General features: G+C 53.4%; 6 protein-coding genes across 6 annotated transcripts; 3 read left to right on the forward strand and 3 right to left on the reverse strand.

The window, feature by feature from the left end:
* Positions 1 to 280: 280 nt before the first annotated feature.
* On the forward strand, positions 281 to 2030 carry CGCA056_v006725 (putative NADH dehydrogenase; the record flags this gene model as incomplete). Its single annotated transcript, XM_037321974.1, has 5 exons — positions 281 to 428; positions 490 to 532; positions 582 to 1647; positions 1706 to 1848; positions 1907 to 2030. 5 exons carry the CDS (start codon positions 281 to 283, stop codon positions 2028 to 2030), a joined length of 1524 nt encoding a protein of 507 aa, XP_037179551.1.
* A 681-nt stretch (positions 2031 to 2711) lies between these two features.
* MDN1 (Midasin) lies at positions 2712 to 17582 on the reverse strand (the record flags this gene model as incomplete). Its single annotated transcript, XM_037321975.1, has 1 exon — positions 2712 to 17582. The coding sequence occupies one exon, from the start codon at positions 17580 to 17582 to the stop codon at positions 2712 to 2714; it is 14871 nt and encodes a 4956-aa protein (XP_037179552.1).
* A 423-nt stretch (positions 17583 to 18005) lies between these two features.
* Positions 18006 to 18656, forward strand: CGCA056_v006727 (54S ribosomal protein L12; the record flags this gene model as incomplete). The annotated part of the gene is made up of 2 exons (XM_037321976.1): positions 18006 to 18233; positions 18330 to 18656. The coding sequence occupies 2 exons, from the start codon at positions 18006 to 18008 to the stop codon at positions 18654 to 18656; spliced, it is 555 nt and encodes a 184-aa protein (XP_037180443.1).
* A 317-nt stretch (positions 18657 to 18973) lies between these two features.
* Positions 18974 to 20146, reverse strand: ctk3 (CTD kinase subunit gamma; the record flags this gene model as incomplete). Its single annotated transcript, XM_037321977.1, has 5 exons — positions 18974 to 18980; positions 19110 to 19495; positions 19557 to 19724; positions 19777 to 20036; positions 20095 to 20146. The coding sequence occupies 5 exons, from the start codon at positions 20144 to 20146 to the stop codon at positions 18974 to 18976; spliced, it is 873 nt and encodes a 290-aa protein (XP_037179548.1).
* A 351-nt stretch (positions 20147 to 20497) lies between these two features.
* P5CR-2 (Pyrroline-5-carboxylate reductase) lies at positions 20498 to 21675 on the forward strand (the record flags this gene model as incomplete). Its single annotated transcript, XM_037321978.1, has 2 exons — positions 20498 to 20576; positions 20711 to 21675. The coding sequence occupies 2 exons, from the start codon at positions 20498 to 20500 to the stop codon at positions 21673 to 21675; spliced, it is 1044 nt and encodes a 347-aa protein (XP_037179549.1).
* A 227-nt stretch (positions 21676 to 21902) lies between these two features.
* Positions 21903 to 23453, reverse strand: HAT1 (Histone acetyltransferase type B catalytic subunit; the record flags this gene model as incomplete). Its single annotated transcript, XM_037321979.1, has 3 exons — positions 21903 to 23053; positions 23101 to 23376; positions 23435 to 23453. 3 exons carry the CDS (start codon positions 23451 to 23453, stop codon positions 21903 to 21905), a joined length of 1446 nt encoding a protein of 481 aa, XP_037180459.1.
* Positions 23454 to 23847: the final 394 nt, after the last annotated feature.

The raw sequence follows: 23847 nt of genomic DNA on the forward strand, positions 1-23847 counted from the left end.
GACTTTCCCACAACCGTCCGTCTTCGGCCTTAACCCAGCAATCCTCACGTTAAAAACCCCCGTCCGTCTTAGTCGCCCCTGCCTGCGCTTTGCGCTCTTTACCAGCTCCCCGGACACCGAAGCTTTTGGTTCCGATCCATTCTCGTGGCCCCCATATTCCATCAAAGAAGGACCGTTTACCTTCTGGGTACGTCAGTCTAGGGGTCTTGCGGTTGGTTCTATATATGACATCAAGATACTGAACCCTTCGTGCATCTGGTGGCATGATTGTAACCCCAAAATGGCCTCATCAAAAGTCGCCCAACAATATTGGAGAAGTCTGGCCCGCCCCGGACGTGCAGGGGCCGGAGCCGCATTGCAAGCGTCGGCCCCGACTAACACCAGCATGGTCAAGTATCGGAACAGCACAAGCTCGTCTTCGTCAACGGGTGAGTCATCAACTGGACATTCACTTTTGTTGAAAATGCAATTTACTTACACACATTCAAGAGGACAAGAGAGAAAGGGTAGTCATCCTAGGCTCGGGATGGGCGTGAGTTATATCACCTGTGCCTCGGTCTCGTCTTACTCACACGTCGCAGGGGTTACGCCTTTGCTCGCGAACTCGACCCAAAGAAATATGAGCGCATCCTCATCTCACCACGATCATATTTTGTCTTTACTCCCCTGCTAGCTTCAACATCAGTCGGCACCCTCGAGTTCCGTTCAACGCTCGAGCCAGTCCGCCGGCTGAACCTCGACGCCTTCCACCAGGCGTGGGCCGACGACGTCGACTTCTCCCGCAAGCTCGTCCGCATCGAAAAGGTCACTTCTGAAGACCCCACCTCCAAAACTCTGCCCGCAAAGCAGCACCAGCCCAAGGGCGAGACGATAGACGTGCCGTACGACAAGCTGGTCATCTCCGTCGGCGCCTACTCGCAGACATTCGGCATCGAGGGTGTCAAAGAATACGCCAACTTCCTGAGAGACATTGGCGACGCGCGGAGCATTCGTCTCAAGGTCCTGCAGCTGTTCGAGAAGGCGAGCTGGCCCACCGCAACGGACGCACAGCGCCGCGACCTCTTGCACTTTGCCGTCGTGGGCGGAGGACCAACAGGCATCGAGTTCGCGGCTGAGCTGCACGACCTCATCCACGATGACCTCTCCAAGATCTACCCGCACCTGATGGAGTTCGTGTCCATCACAATCTACGACATCGCGCCAAAGGTGCTGCCGATGTTCGACCAGCAGCTCGCGACGTACGCAACAGAGCAGTTCCGCCGCCAGGGCATCTCGGTCAAGACGGAGCACCACCTGCAGCGCATTCGCCCGGACGACAACGGCGGTCTGAGGCTGAAGATCAAGGAGTACGGCGACGAGGAAGTGGGTGCCGGCATCTGCGTCTGGAGCACCGGCCTCATGCAGAACCCGCTTATCCAGACCCTCGTTGCCAAGGAGCTTCGTAGTCCTACGGAGAAGGAGGGCGAGACAGTGACCATCAAGAAGGCGGAGCGGAGCGGTGGAATTATCACGGACCCGATGCTCCGCGTCCGTCTTAATGACCCGGCAAACGAGAACGCTCTACTCCCTGATGTGTATGCTATGGGCGACTGTTCTATCCTTGAGAATCAGACTTTGCCGGCCACCGCGCAGGTCGCCAGCCAGCAGGTAAGTACTCCCTCATCGCTCGCTGTTGTTGTGATCGCGGATGCTAACAACATCGAAGGCCAAGTACCTCGCCAAAACCTTGAACCGTGCCACTGGCGGTAAGGAGCCGGCACCGTTCAGCTTCCGCAACTGGGGCGCCATGACTTATCTCGGCTCATGGCGTGCTATTCACCAGAGCTCAGCTGATGAGCTCAAGGGCCGGTAAGTGACACTCGTTCACCTACGTTCTGTACGTCATGACTGACGTGAATCCATGTAGTGCTGCTTGGATTCTGTGGAGAACAGCGTATCTTACCAAGTCCATGAGTATCAAGAACAAGGTGCTTGTTCCTTGGTATTGGTTCATTACTTGGGTTTTTGGACGCGACATTTCTCGATTCTGAAGACTTTGCTGACGAAACCGTGCTGGACGGCTGAATGTATAACAATTTTTCTTTGTGCAAGCGATAGATTAATTGGAGGTAACAACCTCATAACGAAGATAGACCCGGCTGGGATAGATAGATAGACGGGCAGCATTCACTTGCTCTGTGTACAACAAACACCATCAGGCACAATCGCAATCAAAGACATAACGAAATTTGGCAAAAGAAATGTGCCATAAGAGAACAACACAACAAGAAGTAATGAATGACTGGTGTGGACCACATCTCCAAAGGTAAAATGAACAGCTGAGCGAGGCAAAAACATTCCGAAACCGAGAATCGAACTCGGGGCTATGCCTAACCTCTCAAGTTCCTGAGAGGGCATCATGTTGGCCACTACACCATATCGGATGTGTATACCAAGCCGTGAAGCTAAGTTACTCAAGACCCACTGCGCCGGAGTGACGTTCAGACAGCAGGATGCGATGCCTTCGGAAACGGCCTCCTCCTCAACATGTTGATCGCACGTTGTTATTGAGGGTGAACTTTCTTCATGAAGCTGTGTTTTATAAATTCGTTTGTTCCGAACATATTCTATCTATTTCTATAATGCAAAATGTCGTCCATTAACCTCTAACTCCTGTTCCATGAAACCAGCAAAAAAGACAAAAAAAACTTTTCATTTCCGCCATCCCCATTTTACGAGTTGACCTCGGCGAACCAAGTCCTCAGCAGTCCTGCAAGGGCGCTTGGCAAGTCCTCCAAATTATGAACAATGAGGTAGTACTGGAACGGGAAAGTATCCAGATACCTCTCAATGACAACGCGGCTATTGCCGCTCTCGTCCTTGACGAACTTTGCTTCCTTGAGATCCAGCACACTGTCTCCCTTCTTCTTGCCTGTGTCGTCCATGACGATAAAGACAACCATGATACGCTCCTCCATGGCCTCACGCAGCAGTCGACGGATGCCATCGTGCTGGTTGGAGGGGGTCAGACCGTCAGACAGGATCAAGGCAAGCTGCCAGAGATCCTCGGCACCGCGGGCCGGATTCTGCATTCGCGCCGTGCGGAAGCGGTCGATCGTGTTGCGCACGAGCAGCTGGATATCGGTTCGGTCCTGGTTGAAGGAGAAGTGCTGCAGCACCTTGGCGCCGGCATCGTGCGAGGCGAAGGGCTGAGTGAAGTCGTGCGCCATGAAAGTGTCGGCACCGAAGCCGAGGATGCCGACCTGGCCAACCTCGAGCATGGTGAGAGCGCGCGAGACCATAACGAGGGATTCGAGTGCTAGGTTTCCGGAGCTGGTCTCTCCCATACTCTTACTGTCGTCAACGCAGAGAAGAATCTGGTAGGAGCGCTTAGTCGGAATGGCACGGCGCATCCAGATCTTGTCTCGCTTGTAGCTGGAAGCGATGTAGGGAATGATCTTCTTGATGTTGAGGCGCTTGCCGGTGCGGTAGGAGCCAGACAGCTTGGTTGATTGCGAGGGTGTGAGGATGAGACGGAGCTGAGAGGTGAGGGAGAGGGACAGCGGGTGAGTTTTGGTTTGGAAGACCGTCCATGACTGGAGAGATTCAGAGAAGTCCCGGAGAGGGCGCTCATCGCTGATGTGGGTTGTCGAGAGCTGCTCCGAGGTCTCCTCAATGACTTGCTCCTCCTCGTCCTCCTCATCGTCCATCCTCTCAACTTCATCTTCTTCAGGAGAGATCTCACGGTCGAAGGCGCCCTGCCTTGTCTTGACACCAGAGCGGCCGTCGTCGTTGTCGGCGCCACCCTCCTTGTCTTGAGCCTCCGGGGCCTCCGTCGTGTCCATTTTGTCAGGATCTTGCTCCATGTCAACGTCTTCCGTCTCGGGCATCACACGGCTCGTCGGGTCTTTCTTCTCTTCATCGATGGCCATGTTCTCGTCTATGGGCTGCACCTGGTCTTCAGATGCAGCACCCATGGCTTGTGCATCAGCGGCGGTCTCATCATCCTGGAGATGCTGGAATTCGCTAGCGCCGAGGTCTGCGTCGACATCTTGAGACTGCTTCTGCTCGCCATCATCTTGCTTCTCAGGATCCTTAATGTCGCTCTGTTGTCTGTGCCAACGCTCAAGAGCATCGCCAAGCTTCTTGAAAGGATCTTGCCGGTTTTCAGCTGCGTCGTCTTGATCCTTCTCGGTCGGCTGCGCCTGTTCATCGGACCGGGAGAGGGCTCCCTTCTTGCCTGCGCTAGCTTTTTGCTCAGCAGCACCGTCGCCGGCATCTCCTTCGTCTCTCTGGGCCGCATTCTCGCTGAAGTCGTTCTCGACGTCCATTTGGTCGGCGTCTTGTTCCTCGCCGCCACCCTTCACGTCGCTAGGAGCGGCATTCGCATCAGCGTTCGAATTGTCGCGAGGTTGATCCGAATGAGGATCTTGCTGTTCAGGCTCCTTTTGGTCGTCTTCCTCTTCAGCCTTGGGCTCCATGTCAGGCTCTGGCTCTCCCGCAAGGTCCTCTTCTTCAGGCTCTTCTGCTTCCTCTTCTTCTTCTTCCGGCCCCTTCTCATCGGGTCGCTGTGTCTCCTCTTCCCCATCCTCAACATTGTCCTCCTGCTGTTGTTGCTGAGGCTCCTCCTTCTCGATATCTGACAGCTTATCCAGTTCATCGTCCTCTGACCCTTCATCATCTTCCCCTTCCTCGTCAAAGTCAAAGTCCATCTCCTCGGGCATGTTTAGAGCATCATTCTGCTCTACGTTCTGGTCCTGCTTGATCTCCTCCTCGAACTTGACGTCTTCCTGTTCGGGACCAGCCTCATCCTCCGCCTCCTCATCTCCCTGTTCCATTTCTTGATCATCATCTTCAGCTTCATTCTCGTCGGCCTTGGCATCGTTGTCGGCAGCCATCTGCTCATCCTTCTTCTTCTGACCCTTGGCCTTTTCGCCCTGCTGGTCCTTTTCGGCTTCCTCTTCGTTCTCGCCATCCCACATTTTCTCATCGACAGCCGTGGGGTCCAAGTCGTCAACGTCGCCAACCTCTTCGTCCATTTCGTTTTCCTCGCCATCTTTCTCGTCCCCATCATCCTTGTCTTCCTCGTCCTCGCCATTGACACTACCCATTTCTCCCTCGAGCTCCTCATCTGCCATATCAACAGCGTCCTTTTCATCCTCCATCTCTCCACTTTGCTCCTTGTTTGGTTCTTGAGCGAGCTCTGTGAGATCTTCGTCGGGCTGGATGTCCTTGCTGATGTCGTCCGCTCCTTCACCATCTCCCAGTCCCGTTCCAGACTCGAGTTTGCCAGAATTTCCAGACTGCTCGTCAGACTTCTCTTGGGGTGTGCAGAAGCCCTTAGTAGCAAGCTGTGAGAATGTGCGAGAAAGCTGGTATGTCAGGTTTCCTGTCGCGGCATGCAGGTTGTAAAGCTCGGCAAAGCTCTTGTGGGCTGTGAGGGCGTATTGTTGAACGATCGGCAGAATGATTGCAAGAAGGGATGAAGCAGCGGCCCCCATCGCAGTGTCTTCGAGATCAACGCTCTCCAAGGCAGACAGACATGCGTTGATCTTGTCCACGACAGCGTTGATGTGCAGTGCAGTGAGACTAGCGTTGCGGACAGTGCTAGTCTTGGCCAGCCAGCCAGCATCATCAGATGACTTGGGCAGGTCAGCAATGGCCTTCTTGTACCCTTGAACAGCGACGAGAACAGCATCGCAAAGGTTGGACACTGAATCCTTAAATAGGTTGGCGGTTCTGTCGAAATTGGCGTTGCTGGTGTGGCTTTGAGCTTGATCGATGTTGAACCAAACCCTCACTTGGTCCAGGACGAAGTTGAGGTCAGTATTGTGCATATCTCCAAATGTCAATGACGTGTTGATAGTTTGAATGGCGACCATAACTTGGTCCTGCAAGGAGTCCTGCCCATGGGGCACAAACTTCTCCGGGATCGATGCTGTATTTTGCAGAGACTTTGACAGTCCCTCGGCCATCTCCAGATACCCCTTGAGGATGTTCAGGGTGTTTTGGTTATCGATGGACGCCAGCTTGCCGTGAATCTCGACAACCTTGATGCCAAACTCGACGATAGGCATCCACCATTTCACGCTGATTCTGTACGCAGAATCATCAGCATTGGCATGCTTAAGATCAGAACTCTTACTGAGAGCCTGGATCGAGGTGATGGCGCGGTCTAGCGAGGAAATTGACTTGCGCGCCGTTGTAAGAGTGCTATGCTGGCTTAGAACGACTGTCATCATGCCCTCCATGAAGCCAGTGCTTCGGGTAACCTCAGCACCGGTGAGTTCGCTGTGATGTTCATGGGCAGCAAGTCTGACTTGAGGCGCAATATCGACAACCTTATGGAAGTAGTACTCGGCAGCATCGTTGGAGTATGTCTGAAGGATATCGGACGCAGGCAGGCTTGCAAGTATAATAGCAACAGAGTTCTGCTTGGCTAACTCCTCCGTTCCAAGGTTATGTCTGAAGCCCATCTGCCTGAGGGCCTTCAAAACGTCCGCGAAGAGGTTGCGCTTTCGGGTCTTGAGATGCTTCACCTGGTCTTTGTTTTCCTCGGTCAAAGTGCCAGGGGTTCCCTTGCGCAACTCCTCAATGGATGACCGAAGGCTTTCGACGTAGGAGTCGACTTCCTGGCTGGCGTCCAACTTGTCTTGATTGGCTTTCGTCGTAACACTAGCCATGATGGACAGCGTCTTGGAAGCATTCGACAGACGCTTATGCTGGGCCAGCCAACCATGGAATCCCTTGTTGACGGCGGAGACCGCGGCTGAATTTGACTGGACTTCAACCTTTTCTGCTGAATCTGAGCTAATGCTGCGAGCGACTTCCTCCTCAGGAAGGCCTTGGTCCAGAATTGGTTTCATAGGCTGGCCAAGCACGCCGCGGAACTTGCGGACGATTCTGAAGAGCTTTTGGTGAGATCTCCGAGCGCTCTCACGCAGGGCATTGATGTTGGTGTCCTTCCAGCTAGCCAGAAGCACGACTTCCTTCATTTTCTTTTCAATAGGAACCCTGTTCTTGGCCATTGTTTCGTTCGCAACCCTCTCAAAGCGGGAGTAAAAGTCGATGAAATTCTGAGCCGCATCTCGGATAACAGACAGAGTAGGGTAATCGACGGCGAGAAGCTCGAGGTGTTTCTGCAATTGTCTGAGCAGTCTCAAGCGGGCGGAGAATTGACCGATGATTGCGGTGGAGAAATAGTTCTCGAGCTCCCTGAAGAGACTGACACCGTATTCCTTGAGATCGGGAGAGTCCACAAGGGACAGCGGGACTGCGATGACGACCTGGTAGGCAACGAAAAACCAGGAATCGGCATCATTGGAGCACTTCTGGGCTTCCATATCGAAGAGCTTCGCCCAAGTAGAAAGCTCCAACCGTCTCCAGCTGATGATTGTGTCCGTCAAGGAGGTGTACAGTGCCGGCGCACCGTAGATGCTAGGAGCATAGCCTCCATGCTGCCAGTCGTAGACGATGCCGTGCAAATGCTCCAGCTTAGGAAGTATCTTGGCCAAAGGCTCCGTGTGCGTAAGTTGAAGCAGCTGTTCACAAGCTGCCAGCACGTCCGCCAATGGCTGCATATGGGCAATTTCGTCAATCTGCTGCAACTCTCGGAAGCGAGCTTCCACATTGTCAACGAGTGCAACGAGACGACGGGCCTCGGGAATGTTGGCCTCTGTATAAAAGTTGTAGTCAGAGCCAACAGTGCTTGTGCTTAGGGCTTTCATTTGTTCGTCGAGCGACCAGAGAGCCAGCGGAAGAACCATCGTATTGAGCTCTTGGTGCACCGCAGCCTTTTGCAACACGTCGGCAGCGGCCCCCTTGCCCACAGATTTGCAGACCTCTTGAATGGCATCAGAAGCGACGGCTGGCTCCAGAAAAACCTTGCGGTGCGATTCCGCAAGTCTGACAGACACATCTCGGACCTTCTGGCGTCCGACTGATGGCTTCTCTTCCTGCTCGTTGTCATAGGTGGGGAAAAGCTCGTTGAACTCCTCTTCGTTCATTTCTTCCTCATCTTCGTAGCTTCCCTTGAACGTGTAGAGGCTCGTTCTAGCCTCCTCAGCTTTACGGTCTGCTTCGAGCTTCTTAGTCCACTCTGAAAAGAATCCGTGTACACATTCAAACAAAGCTTCGCGGAGAGTGGCGTTGAGATTTTGCAGACCCTCGACCGAAACAATCAGTCCGACATAGTCTAGGAACTCCAGCGTCTTGTTGGGGAACTTGGAAATCTCATGGTGTGCAGGTTTGCCGCCAAGGAAGGGTGTGAGATCCATGAGAGTTGTCTCCGAGGCATGAGTCTGGATAGATTCAAGGCCATCGCTCAGTGACAATCCAAGCTTGAGGCAGCCGAGAATGTTGACGAGAGGTCGTGTCATGTCCTGGTAGGCATTGAAATGGTTTGCCAAGCGATCAGTCATCAGGGCCAAGTTTTGCTTGAGGAGCTCAATATCTTGCTTGGCTTCGGCAGAGCCTGACAAAGCAAAGTCCATATGAACCTTTGAAAGGTCCTGACCAAGGACCATCTTCAAAACATTGTTGAAGTCTGTCTGAACTTGGTTCAGTTCCGACCGAGAGGGTCTATAGAGAAGCTGGGTCGGAGCTGGTGCTGGGCCAAGTGCCTCAATGTCTTCCCGTGCCAATTGAATGCGGAGAGATGTGTCCTGACCGGTGAAGAGGGATTCGAAGTCCAGGAGGGACGAGAGTTTGTGTTGAAGTTCTTTTGTCAACTGATCATGGACATCCTTCTCGAACTGTGGCTGCAGCTGAGGGTCGAAAGACTTGTCAGGCACGTAAAGTTTGATGGCACCGATGGCGAACTCAACCCAAGCGACCGCAGACCAAGCAGCCACACAGCGCGCATTTGAGCGGCTATGCTGCGATAATGCGAGTGCGACCGTCGCTGGAATTAAATGCTCCTTGGCGACTTGATCAAAATGCGCTGGCCATCCTCCGGGAAGCATGATGTTGACCTGAGAAACCAGACTCTGCAATCGCTGGATAAGCGGAGTGTTTTCGTCGGAATCGGCTCTAAGCTCCCGAGCAACCTTTTCGTAGACGACATTCAAGAAGCTTTCCTGAGACTGACCATGGAGAGAAAAGATGGCTGTGATAAGCGGCTCAAGGGCTCGGTTGAGGGCAGTTATCTGACTCTTTTGCAGAGCAGGCACCAAAGAGGCGACGGAACGTCCAAGAGCAGGGAGTTCGATCTCAAGAAGGCCCAGAGAGCGCAAGCTGGTGTTTCGCAGTGAATCGAGTTTAGATAAAAGCGACATGGAGAACTTGCCGTTCCAAACATGTGCATTGGCATCCTCGGAAGCCAGAAGGCCAACGGTCAATGGCTTGGCCTCTTCGCCGAAGCTGCCCAAACGGATCTGGTCGATTGTTTGTTGGTTTGACAGAACCACCAGGTCAGAATCGCTTGCAGTAGTCTGCGGGTGGCCGGAAGCCTGGGACTGAAGAACAGATGCTTGTCTGAGGCTTTCGAACTCTGAAGCAAAGAAGGGCTTGACTTCGCTGGACTCCGAGCCGAGCTTGGTCTCGAGAAGCTCGATTTCTTTCGTAAGGTCACTGATGAGCTCGGTGGTGTCAAATCCGCTCTGTCTCACAATGCTATCTGCCCTAACAAGGGTGTTCATTGCGTTGGCGAGATCGGAAACCTTTGCCTTCACTCTCCACTTGAGTTCGTCGAGACGAATACCCAATCGCTCAATCTCTTGACTCCTGCTCAGGGTCTCAGCGCTCATCACTGGGAGCGGCTTGAAACGCTTCCACATGATTTCCATGCTCAATCCGGTGGTAAGCTGAAAACCAGTCTTGAAGTCGTCTTCCAAGGTCTGGAGATAAAGGCCAGCAAGCTGTTTGTTGAGATCAGCTGTCGTCGGCGAGAGCAAATTTTGGATAGACTCGACTCCGTACAGGAGGTGGGCTTGGAATCGGGCTTCCTCGAAGGTGGCTGCCGAGTCGGTTGTAAGTTGAATGGTTCGCCACCAGAAGTCAAGCATCTTTCGAAGAATTTGGGTGCTTTCTTTCCAGCTCTGAGATGTATTGAGGTTGGTTTGGATGAATACCCTCATCGCTTGCAGAACTTTTGAAAGAAACTTCGCAACCTTGACAGTGGAATCCCTGATAGCGATGCGATCTGACACGATGGAGCGCTGTAGACGATTCAGAGAGGCGAGTTTGGCCGCCTTCGCTTTATTGACCTGTGATGTGATAATGGCCTGGCAGCGCTGGATCTCCAACAGGAACCCATAGCAGACTGACAGCCAGAAGGCCAAGTCGCCATTATGGCCGTGCAAAATTCGTACCATTGGCGCATTGTGAAGCGGGTTAAGGGGCTGTGCGTGTCGTAGGCTGGACTCGGAATGAGGGACCTCAGAGTAGAGTTGAGATACTGCGTGTCGAAGACTGTTCGTCTCTGATGCTTCCAAGTACGTAAGTTGTTGCTTCAGGCTGTCTTGGTATTTCTCAAGCGACGATGGCGAAAGATCTACGAGTCCCTGGCTGATTGAAGAAGCGAATCTTTCCATGAGTGCCGTGTCCTGGAGTGACAAATTTTCAAGCGTGGCGCCTGCGACATCGGATTCATTGTTTTGGCTGAGCACCGCCGTGGAGATCTCTCTCGATGACGAAAATCTCTCAAGGCTGCTCTCGATATGAACGTGGGAGATCTGGGGTGGGCGGTCTTGTACCGTTCGCTCGCTGAGGTGGATCTCCACAGCTCTGTTTCTCATGGCCCGAGACAGTTCACCGTACCGTGGGTCGACTGTGAGGAAAATCCGGAAGTCCTTGTGCGGCTTTATGATGCGCGGCTCTCCATTGGGCCCGCAATGCTCGTTGATGCTCAAGAAACCGTTGGGCTCGAGCAGGGAATTGAGTCTGTCCAAGACGGAAGCATTACACAGGTTTGCATTGTCTAAAACCAGCCATTGGCCGGTTTCGAGAGCCTTGACAATGACACCGTCCAACCATTCGAAGCGGGGATTGCTGACAACCAGTGGTCGCCGAAGGATATCATAAACATTTGACAGAAGTGCGCCAATATCGGACTCGTGGGGCACTTCACCCAGTACTTCCTTGACAGAAGCAGTGATGGCTGAAAGAGAAGCAGTATCGCCACGATAAGACTCTAAGAGATGCAACAAAGCAAGAGCCGGCGGCGGTACCTGGCCTGGGACACGAATCAAGATGGTGCTCTGCAGGCCTTCGTGAAGTTCGCGTAATGCAGCATTTACTTCGCGAAGAGGATCCGACTGCTCGAAACCACCAACGAGGTCCATCGTGTCGATATCGGCATTAAGCGGAAAGACGACGAGCGGCTTGCCCACAAGAGCGGCAACGTGCTCCAGCAAGACGGACTTGCCACTACCTGAGGGGCCGCTGAGAATGCATGGAATGTCTTGTTTGATGCAAATCATGAGCGATTCAATCTCTGGAAGTCGGGGTACGATATCAATGCCAGGTAGCGGCACAGGCTGCAATGTCTGGTTCCTAGGAAGCAGGGCATGTCCAACTTGACAGAAGCCGGCGTTTGTGTCATGGTACAAGCTGTGGCCATCCGGTATTCTGGAGAAGACTTGAGCAAAAAGCTTGTTCACTTCCTCGCGATCCGAAGCGGAGCGGAAACGTTGTCGAATAATGAGGTCAAGGAAGTCATCAGGCTTGCCAGTTGCTAGGAGAGGGTCAGAAGTGGCCACGAGATGCAGCCATCGAAGGATATCTCGCAAGTTGAATTCCCAGGGGCTTCCGTTGGCACCGAAAGCCTTTTCAATGGCGACTTGGTGATCCAGACGAGAGATGAACTGGATTACTCTGCTGAGAATGTCTTCGGAGATGCCGGGGAAGTTGTGCTGGGCAATGAGAAGAAGGTCTTCTGCTGTGAAGGTGTCGGCATAGACGACAATAAATCTGTTTACGAAAGAGCTTGGGAGACCCTTACGACCACCTCCTTGGTGGTGAGGGTTCTGGGCAGCGAACAGACGAAAATCGGGATGCCGCTTGAAAACTTGATCCAATTCCGAGATGTACACCTCGCCACGGTGATCGAGACAGGCATTGAGACCTTCCAATACAGACTGACAGGCCAAGTTCATTTCGTCAAGAAGCACCCACTCGCCGTTCTGCATGGCTTGAAGGAAAGGGGCATCACGCCAAGCAAAGTTACCCGCCTCGGCGCCTTCGACTGGCATATCTGTACCAAAAAGATCCATGAGATCAGTCTGGTCAGACAAGTTGATTCTTGTAAGAGGACGGCCGCACACACGAGCCAGGGCAGCAACGAGGGTAGTCTTGCCGACACCTGGACTTCCTTCCAACAAGATGGGCTTCCGCATCTGGAGCGACCGCATCACTCTCATGGCGTTCAGTCTCGTGGTCGGAGCGTTGAAGGCAAAGCTTGGATCAGACTTGCGGCTGGCTTCTCTGGGTAAACTGAAATCGCCAACAGACAAGCGTTCCTCGCTTACCGCAACCTGTGGCTGCGCTCGATAGATGCCTGTCGTGTCATAGCCAAGCAGCTCGCTGAGTTTGTCGAGACATTTCTGCCTTTGAGAGTCGAGTGCTTTAGGGTCCATGGCCAGCAGAGCCGACGGATTGGCACCCAGACTATCGATAAAGACAGTGGCAGCACCATGAACCACTGCGAATTGAGGCGCGGCAGGGCCACAGAGGTTGATGAAGTTGACCCAGATGAGGATGTCACGAATAGAGAATGCCGTGGACGATGAAGATCTGAAAGTCTGCCCAAACCAATGCGCGAACTGTACCACAGGGGTTCCAAAGGACTTGAAGTCGGGGTCAAGCTTGGAAAGAACAATGTCTAGCATGTCGTCGGTTTCGGACATGGCTGGCACCCAAATCTCGGTGAAACGGTTTCTCAACGCTGGTGACAGTTCTTTCTTACCGAAGTCGCCCCCGGGATTCATGGTGGCAAAGAACTGGAAACCATCCGCACCCACGACGAAGGAGTTGTCGATACCCTTTTCGGCCAAGAGGAGAGATCGTCCAGGCTCGAGCACCGAGTTCAAACGCTCCAAAACAGAGTCATCAGCCAGCGATATTTCGTCAAGTAAGAAGAATTGCCCGGACTTCATGGCGTGGACAAGGCTTCCGTCGGACCATTCGAACAAGGCCTTGCTCTTGGTCTCTAAGGTTGCGATCTTCTCCTGAGTAGCAGCATCGACCTTGGCCAGCACCTCAGGCGACAGGCCGCGGTATCTATCCAGCAGCTCGTCCAGAGGACCTGTTGAATCCTCGCCAAGGAGAGTGTGAACGGAGGTCAACTCAGTCTTCAACGAGTCAGCGATTGCGCCACGGTTTCTTACGGGTCTTTGAGAACCGATAAGATCTCCAGTTTCGGTATTTTGGTGGGCATTGACAATGTGTAGTTCCTTTCCGAGCACCTCTGCAAGAATCTGGCAGACGGTGGTCTTGCCGCATCCGGTCTCGCCCACAAGAAGGACAGGCTCGTTGTTGCGAATAGCGGTGTCGACCAGGACGTACAAACGACGCATCGCACGGGTCCAAACGACGCCATGGTTATTGGGCATAGCCTGAATCCTTTCTAGGATAGGAGAGTACTTGGCGGTGTAAAGCACCTCTGGGTCGATATTTACTTTGAAAACGCTCTCAATGACTTCCCTGACTGCCGTACGTTCTTCTTCGACACGAACTCGCTCGGCCAGGAGCATGAAACCATTGACTGCGATCTGCTCGCGAGTCTCGGCGTCTCGCAGAGCCCATCGGAAAAGATCACGCAGGGTAGCGAAACTATCTTTTTGTTCGAATAAACGGCTTGTCTGCCGGAGGCGGGAAAGTTCCTTGTACACAGAGACGATACGTTTGCAGTCCGAAGGGGCCCTGTTCACGCTTCGTTTTTGCAGGATATACTCCAACTCATCCTCGGGGATGTCGTCAAAGTGCAACTCCAAGAAACGGTTGCGGAAGGCACGCGAGAGCACCTTTCGACCACCATACAAGCCTGGGGGGTTCTGTGTGGCAAACAGCATGAAGTTCTCGTGCGGCTGCACAACTTCTTGGGTCTCTGGGATAAGGAGTTCTCGGTTGTCGTCGAGGAGTCTGTTCAGGGCCTCGAGAACATCTGTGGGGGCAAGGTTCAACTCGTCGAGCACGATCCAATGACCTTGTCGCATGGCTTGGACAAGCAGACCTTCTTGGAAGCGGAGCCGCCCCGAAGAATCCGACACATAGGTGCCCAAGTACTCTTGGAGATCGGTGTGCTCGTGGTTGTTGATACGCACAAACTTATTGCCAGTGAAGTTTGCCAAATACTCAATCATACTAGTCTTTCCTGCTGACGTCGGACCTTGGATTAGAATTGGGAACCGCCTGGTAGAGGTTGCTCGGACAAGGTTCAGTAGATTTCTTTCCACGTAGTTGGTGATGATGTAGTCCGATCGCTCTACAGGAGTCATCTCCCCTTGGGCCAGCCAGTAATGACGATCCTTTGCCTTGTTGCGGAAGCGCACGTACTGCTTGCCATCGTCGGGCTGTTTCGGGGGCTGCGAGAGTAACGACTGGGGATTCGAAATTCGGCCGAAGAGTCGGTGATCAATCAGAGGCGTGAGCAACTTTTCTGAGTCTCGGTCAAGCAGGGTAAGGAAACCCATAGAAAAGCCCTCATACAACGCTCGGCGAAGACCGTAGAAAGGTGCAATGTAGTTGACGTAAGTTAGAACGCGAGTGAGCGTGCGGAGACTGAAGTGCGGCACTTCGTTCGCTCCATCGACTAAGCGTTTCTCCTCGGCGCGGAGCTTGGTATCAAGATACAGCCGTGAGATATCGTCAGCTGCCTGCTCGTCCTTTGTGCTACTGCTCTTCAGGTACGTCTTCACTATAGTTAGCAAGTCCTTGACATCCTTGTCGGGACTATCGACGTAGAGCTCAGTAAATCGAGACCGAATGCCGATTGGGAGATCGCGCTTGCCCACGTCTGTTGCCGGGTTCATAGCACCAAAGATGCGAAAGTTAGGATGTGCTTGGATCCGTTCGATTTCACCTGTCTCAGAAAGCAGAATGGAAGGTGTGTCGACAGGTCCAGTCAAAAGATCGGCAATACTCTCCAAAGTATCAGGAGAAGCAAGATTGATTTCATCCAGCAGAACCCAGTCACCATTGCGAGCTGCTTTGACAATGTTGCCTTCAATGAACGAGAAAGCAAATGCGGTTGCGCCTCCAGACAGCTGAACCTCGAATTGGTCGAGATTCCGAGAGAATTGATCCCACCTAGGACTCAATTCGAGAAGGGTTTGAAGCTTGGATTCCGTCTTGCGACGTTTTGTTGGCTGAGTTGGCTCCTCGACAGCTTCGCTGTTTTCTCTCTCGCGGCTGGCCAGCTTCTCGATAATCGTCTTGAACATCTTGGGAGCCTCGCGCCACAACTTCGCGACCTTAGCCCACTGGCCCTTGGCAAAGCCTTTTCCGATCTGCTCGAGATACCGCTGGTTCTTCGTCTGTGAGATACCCGTGGCGGAGAAGAGATCTTCGAAGTCCTCCTTTAAAGGAACAGCGAGGGTTCGAATGTTCACGGGTTTGAAACCTCCGAGAAGATCGCCAGCCTCACTTTGCTGGGACAAGTTGATTGCGACTAGCTTATGACCCAGAGTGTCAGCCAACTGCTGGATGACTGTAGTCTTTCCAATACCAGTCTCACCAACGAGCAAGATCGGCTCGCCGAGGTTTACTGCAACCGCGGCCTGCTCCAGCAACTTCTTTGCGTGTGTTGTGCTCGCAAACGGTCTCTTGGCAAGAGCAGCCTTATTCACGCGATCCTTGCGTTTCCGCAGGGTCGTCCGGCCGATCTTGAACTGGCTGTCGTTCTGCTCCAGCTGCGGTATATAGGCCTCAAGGAAATGTTCGACCCGCTCCTTGGCCATGTGCATCTCCTCAGCAATGGCGAAAATAAGATGCCTCTTGGCTTGGACGTCCGGAATACCCGCTACAAAACAGTCGATCGCTTCCATGAACATCCAGTCACGGGTGGTTTCGCTGATCGGCTCGTCTCCAGTGCTGCAACCCGCGGCAGAAAGTGTTGCTCTGAGGCGTCTGCACCATCGTAGAAGGTCTCGCAAACTAGCTTGACGATCGGCCATACCACGACTTGGTGAATAGGGCAAATTTCCGGTGGGCTTGGATAATCGGCGGTACACAGCGAGTATTCCAGGGGCAAACTTGTGAAGGATTGGGTGTGATCCAGTGATGATTTCCTGCAGCTCGGCTTCAGTGGGAGTCTGTACAGAAACAAGCTGCCAGAAGCGCAATCCGAGAAGGTTAGGGAGCGTCTCCCGACCGTGCATGCCGCGAGAAGTTCTGACAGTGCCGAAGAGTCTGAAGCCACTTGCAGCCTTGATCCGCTCTCCTCTGCTGGGGATAAGAAGCTCACCACGCTCGATTAGGGGTAGCAGCGTGCTGATGACTTCGTTCGGTGCTCTATCCAAATCCTCAATGACAACCCATCTTCCTTCTCTTACCGCAGTCGTCAGCACACCAGGTCTCCAAGAAAAGGTTCCAGGTTTCGAGTCTGTCGAGTAGAGGCCAATGAGCATCTTGGCGTCTGTCTGTTCGTTGATATGCAGTGTCACCATCTCTGAATGCTTGCCGAACTCCTTGGCAACTTCGTGGACCAAAGACGTTTTGCCGGAGCCTGGTAGACCATGCATCAAAATAGGACTGGCATTCTTCAGGAGACCGGCCAGAGTCTCCAGATTGCGCGTCGTGGTGGATGTCAGCACGAGGGAGGAGTTCTTCTTGACCGGGCCGGATGGTCGCGGCAGTATTGCGTTGCCGTAGCACGCAACAAATGGGGTCAGACTTTGGGGTGGAATTGGTTGGATTTGATTGCTCTCGGGGGCATCGCTAAGCTCGCCGCGGATTGCTGCGGTCTTCTTGATACGCGCATCCTCATATAGACTCAAGAACCCAAAGTCTACCTCACGCCCGTCAAATTCAGCGACAATGGCATCTATTGTTCCGACATGCTCGTCAATGAGGGCCTCCAGTTTTGAATCGGCTGCGCGGAGGATCTGTGTAAAAATCCGAATCGCCATATACCGGACGGCGCGGCTTTCATGTGTGAAGAGTCCTTGCATATGAGTGGGTGAGACAAGGACAGCGTAAGTCCTCTGGTCAAAACAGACCAGTCTCCATGCTGCAAGGAGTAGTTGAAGAAGGTCGGAACTCTGAGTAGAAGTGAAAGAAGTGAGGTCGGGAAATCGGACACTCAGGGTCTGCGGCCCTGGCGACGGTGATTGGGTCAGATCTTCGCTCATGACCTGTTGCAGAAATTCCGATAAATAAGGAGCGAGTGGCAGAATCTTTGCGATAGCTGCAAGGACGGCTCCATTTCTTGTTTGGTTCCTGGGGTTGAGAAGCCATCGTGCGCAGATGTCGGGAAACACATTCTCGAAGTGAATGAAAATTCGATCTGTAAGTTGGGGGATGAGAGCCGCTTCCGCAATGGCATCGAGGAGGTTTGGGGCCGTGTGATTTCTAATGACCTCAATAATTTCGGTAGGTAGATGCTCAAGAACGATCGCGTCGTTCAATAGAGCGCTCCTCTGTGACGAGACGTCAATCGCGGCCATGGTTGCGGCTCAATCGAGAGATATGTCGTCTGCGATGATGTTCATGGACGGCTGGTTTGTATGTACTTTTTTTTTTTCTTGCATCTCGCTCAGAGGACCCTTCGCCCCAGCCAACAGCAACTTTTTTTTTCGGTAGCGACAGGGGTCCCGGTCTGTACGTTCCTAGCGGCAGCTTCTTGGACGGAAGGCGGCGGTATAAAGGGCCGAACTAATCAAAGTGGAGACAACTCTGCACCACTCGCGCGACTGGGCAATCGAGCTCGAAAAACTTCAAGCAGTGTGAATCCCGAATTTGGAATCTCCCTGCGTGCTGCGAAGGCCGAACCGACGACCAATTCCACTCCTCCCGCCCACCTGCCACGCCCCGAACGAAGGTTCAATTGCGCTCCTGCAAAAAACCCTTCAATCACAAACGCACTCGCAATGGCGCTCTCTTGCAGATACGCAGCCCAGAGCTGCGCCCGCCAGCTCCGTTCCAGCAGCTCTCTGCGGGCTTCGACGACCCTCTTCCAGACCCGAACCCCCGCGACCGCTAGGAGGCACAACTCGACCGAGGCTGCAGCACCCACGAACCCCAAGATCGCCGCTATCGTCGACCAGATCAGCACCCTTACCCTTCTGGAAACTGCCGACCTCGTCTCAAGCTTGAAGGTGAGTTAAATACGGATATGGTCGGGGTGGATAGTGGAACCCAATTATGTCGCCAGATGCAGAATGCGCTGATGTTGACGATGTACACTATTTCAGACCAAGCTCAACATCCCCGATCTTCCCGTTGGTGGTTTTGCTGCCGCCGCTGCCCCCGCAGCAGCCGCCCCCGCTGAGGCCGCCGAGGAGGCTGCGCCAGCCGCCGCCGAGAAGAGCGTCTTCAACCTCAAGCTGACTGCTTTCGACGCTGGTGCCAAAGCCAAGGTTATTAAGGAGGTCAAGAATTTGCTCGGTCTCAGCTTGGTGGACAGCAAGAAGTTCGTCGAGAGCGCGCCGAAGCTGATGAAGGAGAACGTAGCCAAGGACGAGGCTGAGAAGATTATCGCCACGATGAAGGAGCTTGGTGCCACCGTCGTTATGGAGTAAATTCTTCCCGTTTGCATTGGCTGGCTAGGCTCAGTGGACGAGAGCGACGATTACTCTCCTGGGAGGAGATGATGAAAACTCGGGACATTTTTGACGTCGAGATCTGGATCGGATTGGTCTAGATGTGATGTGTATGAGTGTATAAACACCCATGTAACAATATTATAAAGACATACACCACCATTGACTGACGACTTTGAGACCTCTCTTTTTGTGACTGGCTACTGCCTCATGCGCCGCAGAGCCCACAACTACAGGAACCATGGAAGCAACCATACCCGATCAGTGGTATACATGGCTCTACGAGAACCGACCGTTTAACGCCTATTTTGACTCAATCACCCAAACGCCCCGATATGCCTATTGTGAGTTCGAGTAAGCAGCAACTAATATTTCTTGTTGCCATTCGTGATACGGGTGCTGGCGGGACCAGCGGGCGGACGAGGTGCGCACTGATGTTCCATGGACTGGCGCCACTCGGTAAACTCCTCCTGTCCAAGGATGTGGTCATCGTCACCCATGTCGCTTGTCTCCTCCCAGATCTTGTCGGTCTCAGCGTTGTCGTGCGATGGGATGGCCCAGATACTCTCGCGCAGTCTTTTGTGGCGTTCGCGGTCCTCCTCAATGCGCTGCTCGATCTGTCGCTTCTCCAGCCGTGGCGCCCTGCCGTTAGTCGGAATCGCGTGGCTCGGGGGCGCGTCGCCCATATCGACGTCGCCGTTGACAGGCGATGACAAGCCAGCATCGCGGGCGCTTGTCTCTCGTTCTTTCAAGACCTCTTCAATCTCAGTCACCGTCTGAGCTTGCAAAAATTGCTTTTGTTGAAGTCCTTGGAGAACCTTGGAAACGTCAGCATTTGATTCTTCTACTGCGAGAGCTGAGTTAGCTTGCCCTTCTGACGACCTTGACGTTGGCAGCACCGGATCCATCATCCGGAGCGACTGCATCGACGATCCGAATAATGTCGCGTTGCATCATGCGAACGTAGTCCACGTGGTTGTCTTTCTGCGCCATCTCCAGGAAATGCTCGATGAAGTACATGATGTTGGCTCTGGTATTCATATTGTTCTGTATGTAGGTCAGCTTTCTCATTCTTTTCACGCAAAAGAAGGGGACTTACGCCACGTTCCAACTGTTCGACAATGCATGAATGCAAGTCTTCGTCCATGTCCTTGTACTTGAGCGCATACTGGGCAGCCTTCTGAGCAGAAGTGACGGATGCGTTCAGGTGCTGCAGCTGAGATGTAAAGCGCATCCGAACCTCGAAAGGGTCCGCCATGTCTGTCGCAGTTGGGGATACTCCCCAGTATATATGCTCGTCTGATCCGCCTGGTAATAAAAGCGACGGGTGCTCCTCCTGATGATGTTGAAAGCCGTTGGCTGGATGAGCTTCGGTTAGTTGAATCTGATTAAGTTGCTGACCAGAGCGCTCTCTTACTTTGGTTACCAGAAAGTGTCATTCTCACAGGGACGGCCTGTGCATTTCTCATTTTTCCTACCCCAGCACTGTGAGAACCCCGAGTCGGGGACGCTAAGCGAGATTTGGGTTAGCGTGTAGCTGCCCGGAAAATGATCGCTCTCAGTGGATGATATGGACGATGTCGGGAACAGTGGAGTCTTGTAAAAGGAGGTGAACAATATTTCAATAATGTTATTTACTTGGGCTCTGCTGGGCTAAAATAGCTTGACACGTTGCGATTGAAAACGAAGCTTTGGTCCAAACCTAGTTGTGCCCTTGATCTGATTCCTAGAGACCAGCAGCGTGTAGACGTTTCAATTGCTTTAACTGCAAGCCACGACCTCACTTATACCCGCGATTTCAACTCACACTTTGTCTCATCATGCCCTCTCACGCACTCACTATCTACGATGGCGGTGCCTCGTCGACAGACGAGCTCACCATGACTGTCCTTGGCTGTGGTAAGTAAGCTCGTGTCTCTGATGTTCATGATATCTCCGCATTTTTCAAGTTATCTCAACCAGGTCCAACCGACTTTTTTTCAACGAGAAAAACACGACATTCAAAATAGAATAGATGGTTAACACGTGAACAGGCACCATGGGCATTGCCATACTGAATGGTATTCTCACTTCTCTACAGGAGATGCAAGCTCCCAAGCCCCTGCAGACTCCCTCAGGGTCAGGGACTTCCACTCCTCTCCAAGACGAAGTCCCCCGCCGACTACCATCCCGCTTCATCGCCTGCGTTCGCCGTCCTGAAAGTGCAAAGAAGGTCAAGAAGGCTCTTTGGGAACACTCGTCCGTTCTCAAGGTTGTCCAGAACGAGAACATCCCCTCTGTCCTCAAGTCCGACGTCATCCTCCTTGCCTGCAAGCCGTACATGGTCAAGGATATCCTGAGCGAGCCTGGCATGGCCCGCGCCCTGCATGGCAAGCTCCTTGTCTCCGTCTGCGCGGGCGTCACCGAGGCCGACCTCGAGGAGATCCTCCACGGTGTAGCGCCCACCAAGAGCCCAGAGGAAGACGGCCGCTGCCGCGTAATCCGAGCTGTTCCCAACACCGCCTCGCTGATCCGCGAGAGTATGACCGTCATCGGCACCTCGACCTGGCCTCTTTCCCCCGAAATCTCCAGCCTGGTTACTTGGATCTTCAGGCGCATTGGTGATGTGGTTTATCTCCCTCCTAATAACATGGACGCCAGCACCGCGCTGTGCGGCTCTTGCCCCGCCTACTTCGCGCTCATGCTTGAGTCTGCCATTGACGGAGCTGTTGCCATGGGTCTTCCCCGTGCTGAGGCCACGAGAATGGCTGCCCAAACGATGAGGGGAACCGCCGGCATGGTCCTCAACGGCGACCACCCTGCGCTTCTCCGGGACAAGGTGACCACTCCGGGCGGCTGCACGATCGGAGGCTTGATGGTGCTCGAGGAGGGTCGTGTTAGAGGCACAATTGCACGTGCGGTGCGTGAATCAACTGTCGTCGCTAGCCAGCTCGGCCAGGGCGTACAGGGCGTCAACGGCACTCGTTTCCCTGCGCAATCCGGGTTCCCCAGCTTTTAAAGCACTATCACGCCAGACATGAGTTTGGATAGGTCATGAGCAGGCAGCAACTTCACTGCCAAGGATGCTCAATTTTGATTAATGACAACGTGGCCGCAAACTGCCTATGAAAAACTTGGTATCAACCGGGCAGAGGCCTAAGTAGAGTGACAGAATAGACTCGATGACAACCTTGAACTCCTGGACCCAATCCCTGCCCTTTTCCATCGTCGTAAGTTGTGGAGAGCTCAGACGTCTTCGATCCTGACCTTCTTGTTGGAACCCTGCTCCTCGGCATCATCCACTGACTTTCTCTTACTGCTGGACTCGTCCGCCTCGGTGGCACCAAGTCTGTGTTTCTCCCAACGTGCGTGCCAATCCAGGAGTCTAGCATACTCAAGCTCCACGCTCCTGAGGGCTTCGTTCAACTTTTCACTTCGCTCGCTGATGTCCAGCTGACCAAGAACATCGCCGTTCTGACGATAGATGCGTTGCTTGACGAAGAGCTTCCACAGATGATATTGGTGCCTGTCCTCCTTTGTAGCTAATGGCTTCTTCTCCTCGCCGAATCCTGCCCTGACCGAAGCAGGCAACTGAGACATAGTATGCATCTCAATCAGTCTCTTGAACTGACGTTCCACGATCTTTGTCTTTTGGCGGAGGCTCTGACGCAACTCGTAATCCACCAGGTCCCGGGGGACCGTACCGGTAGGAGGACTCGGCAGAGAGATATCGGTGTTGATCTTGACTTTGCTGAACTGGGGCAAAGAGCGGAGGAACGTCAAGTCAGAGAGATCTCTCATGTCATCGAACGCCTCATTAGGGTCCTCGACTGTCAGCTCAAAGGTCTGGGGATCTTGAAGGTATGTGTCAAAGATCGTCTTGTAGAGACGGGCACCGATGCCTTTACCCTGGAAAGGCGGCAGGATAAGGAACTGAGAAAGTCTTGAGCGGCAGGGCAACTGATCTAGGAGGTTGAACTCCTCCTTCGGGAGATCCCAATCGCTCGAGGGTGGCGTCGGAGGACGGAAGCTGAAGAATTTGTAGACAGTCGAGTAGCCGACGAAAGTGTAGGATGGTGTCTCTGAGGCTTCGGCAGATGGCTGCCTGCGATACAGAAAGTAGACGGTCCACCGGTTGGCGTCTTCGGGTGCTTTCCAAGGATCCTCCTCATTCTCCGGATCGCGCGCGATGTACGACCCTCCTTCGATGAACATCGGAACGAGGGCCTCGACGCGGTTCACGATCTGGCGCACGGCGGTGTCCGCCAAGCTACCCTTCCACACTTCGTATGTTCCATCATCGCCTTCGAAGCTCGAGTGAAGCGAACCGGGAGGGGTGAAGTTGTCAGGCTGACTTTGCGCGCGGCTCTCGAATTCCTTGGCTGACTGGAACGCGACTTCGGGAGGTTAGCTATGGTCCTGTTGCGACGGAGGCGACACTCACCACCAGGCAGATGCTGCCTCAGAATGTCGTCAATATCTGCGGCTTCAGTCTCACCGACAGAGTTGAACTTCTTGCCCCACGACACCTTAACATGAGGGCGCATATCGTAGGTCAGGTATCGCAGGTTGATCTTGAGATCCTTGTAACCAAAGATGGTCTCCTCATCGCCGAAAATGGAGTATGTGAACTTTGGGTTGAATGAAGCGATCGACTTCGTTGCGCCGGCAGCAGGAGCAGTCAGGCTGATGTTCACGGCCTCAGTGGCGTTCGCCGACCCTGCAGCAATAATCAGTGACCTGCAACGATGGATTGAAGCGACCTGACTGGAACGTACACTCATCAATCTCAGCCATGGTGTCGACAGCTGGAGGCAGGGTTGGATGCGAATATTGCAATTGTTTCACAACCGATAGAGCCAACAGAGTTGGTGAGATGTGCTGGCTAAGACGGATCGCTTTTCTGTGCAAATCGCACCAAAAGTCGAGGTTTGGGAGACAATCAAGGTTGAATGGGAGCTAAAGTATGGATCAGGTCGAGCTTTGCGACAAACTGTGGCGACGCGCAGTCAAAGCGACTCGCGACAAGACGCGACAGGGACTAAATGGATTTGCATTTAGAGGGGTTTAATATGGGTCACCCTCTAGTGGCAGAGTCAAGCCTGAAATAGCTCCCCGGGCCAGGTTCCGTCCAGTTCGCAGAGCAAGCGGCAGGAGGGGAGGACGGGGACCCACCAGCATTACGACATGT

This window comes from Colletotrichum aenigma, assembly GCF_013390185.1.
Source record: "Colletotrichum aenigma strain Cg56 chromosome Unknown KSG_Cg56_contig04, whole genome shotgun sequence".
Classification (NCBI taxonomy): domain Eukaryota; kingdom Fungi; phylum Ascomycota; class Sordariomycetes; order Glomerellales; family Glomerellaceae; genus Colletotrichum; species Colletotrichum aenigma.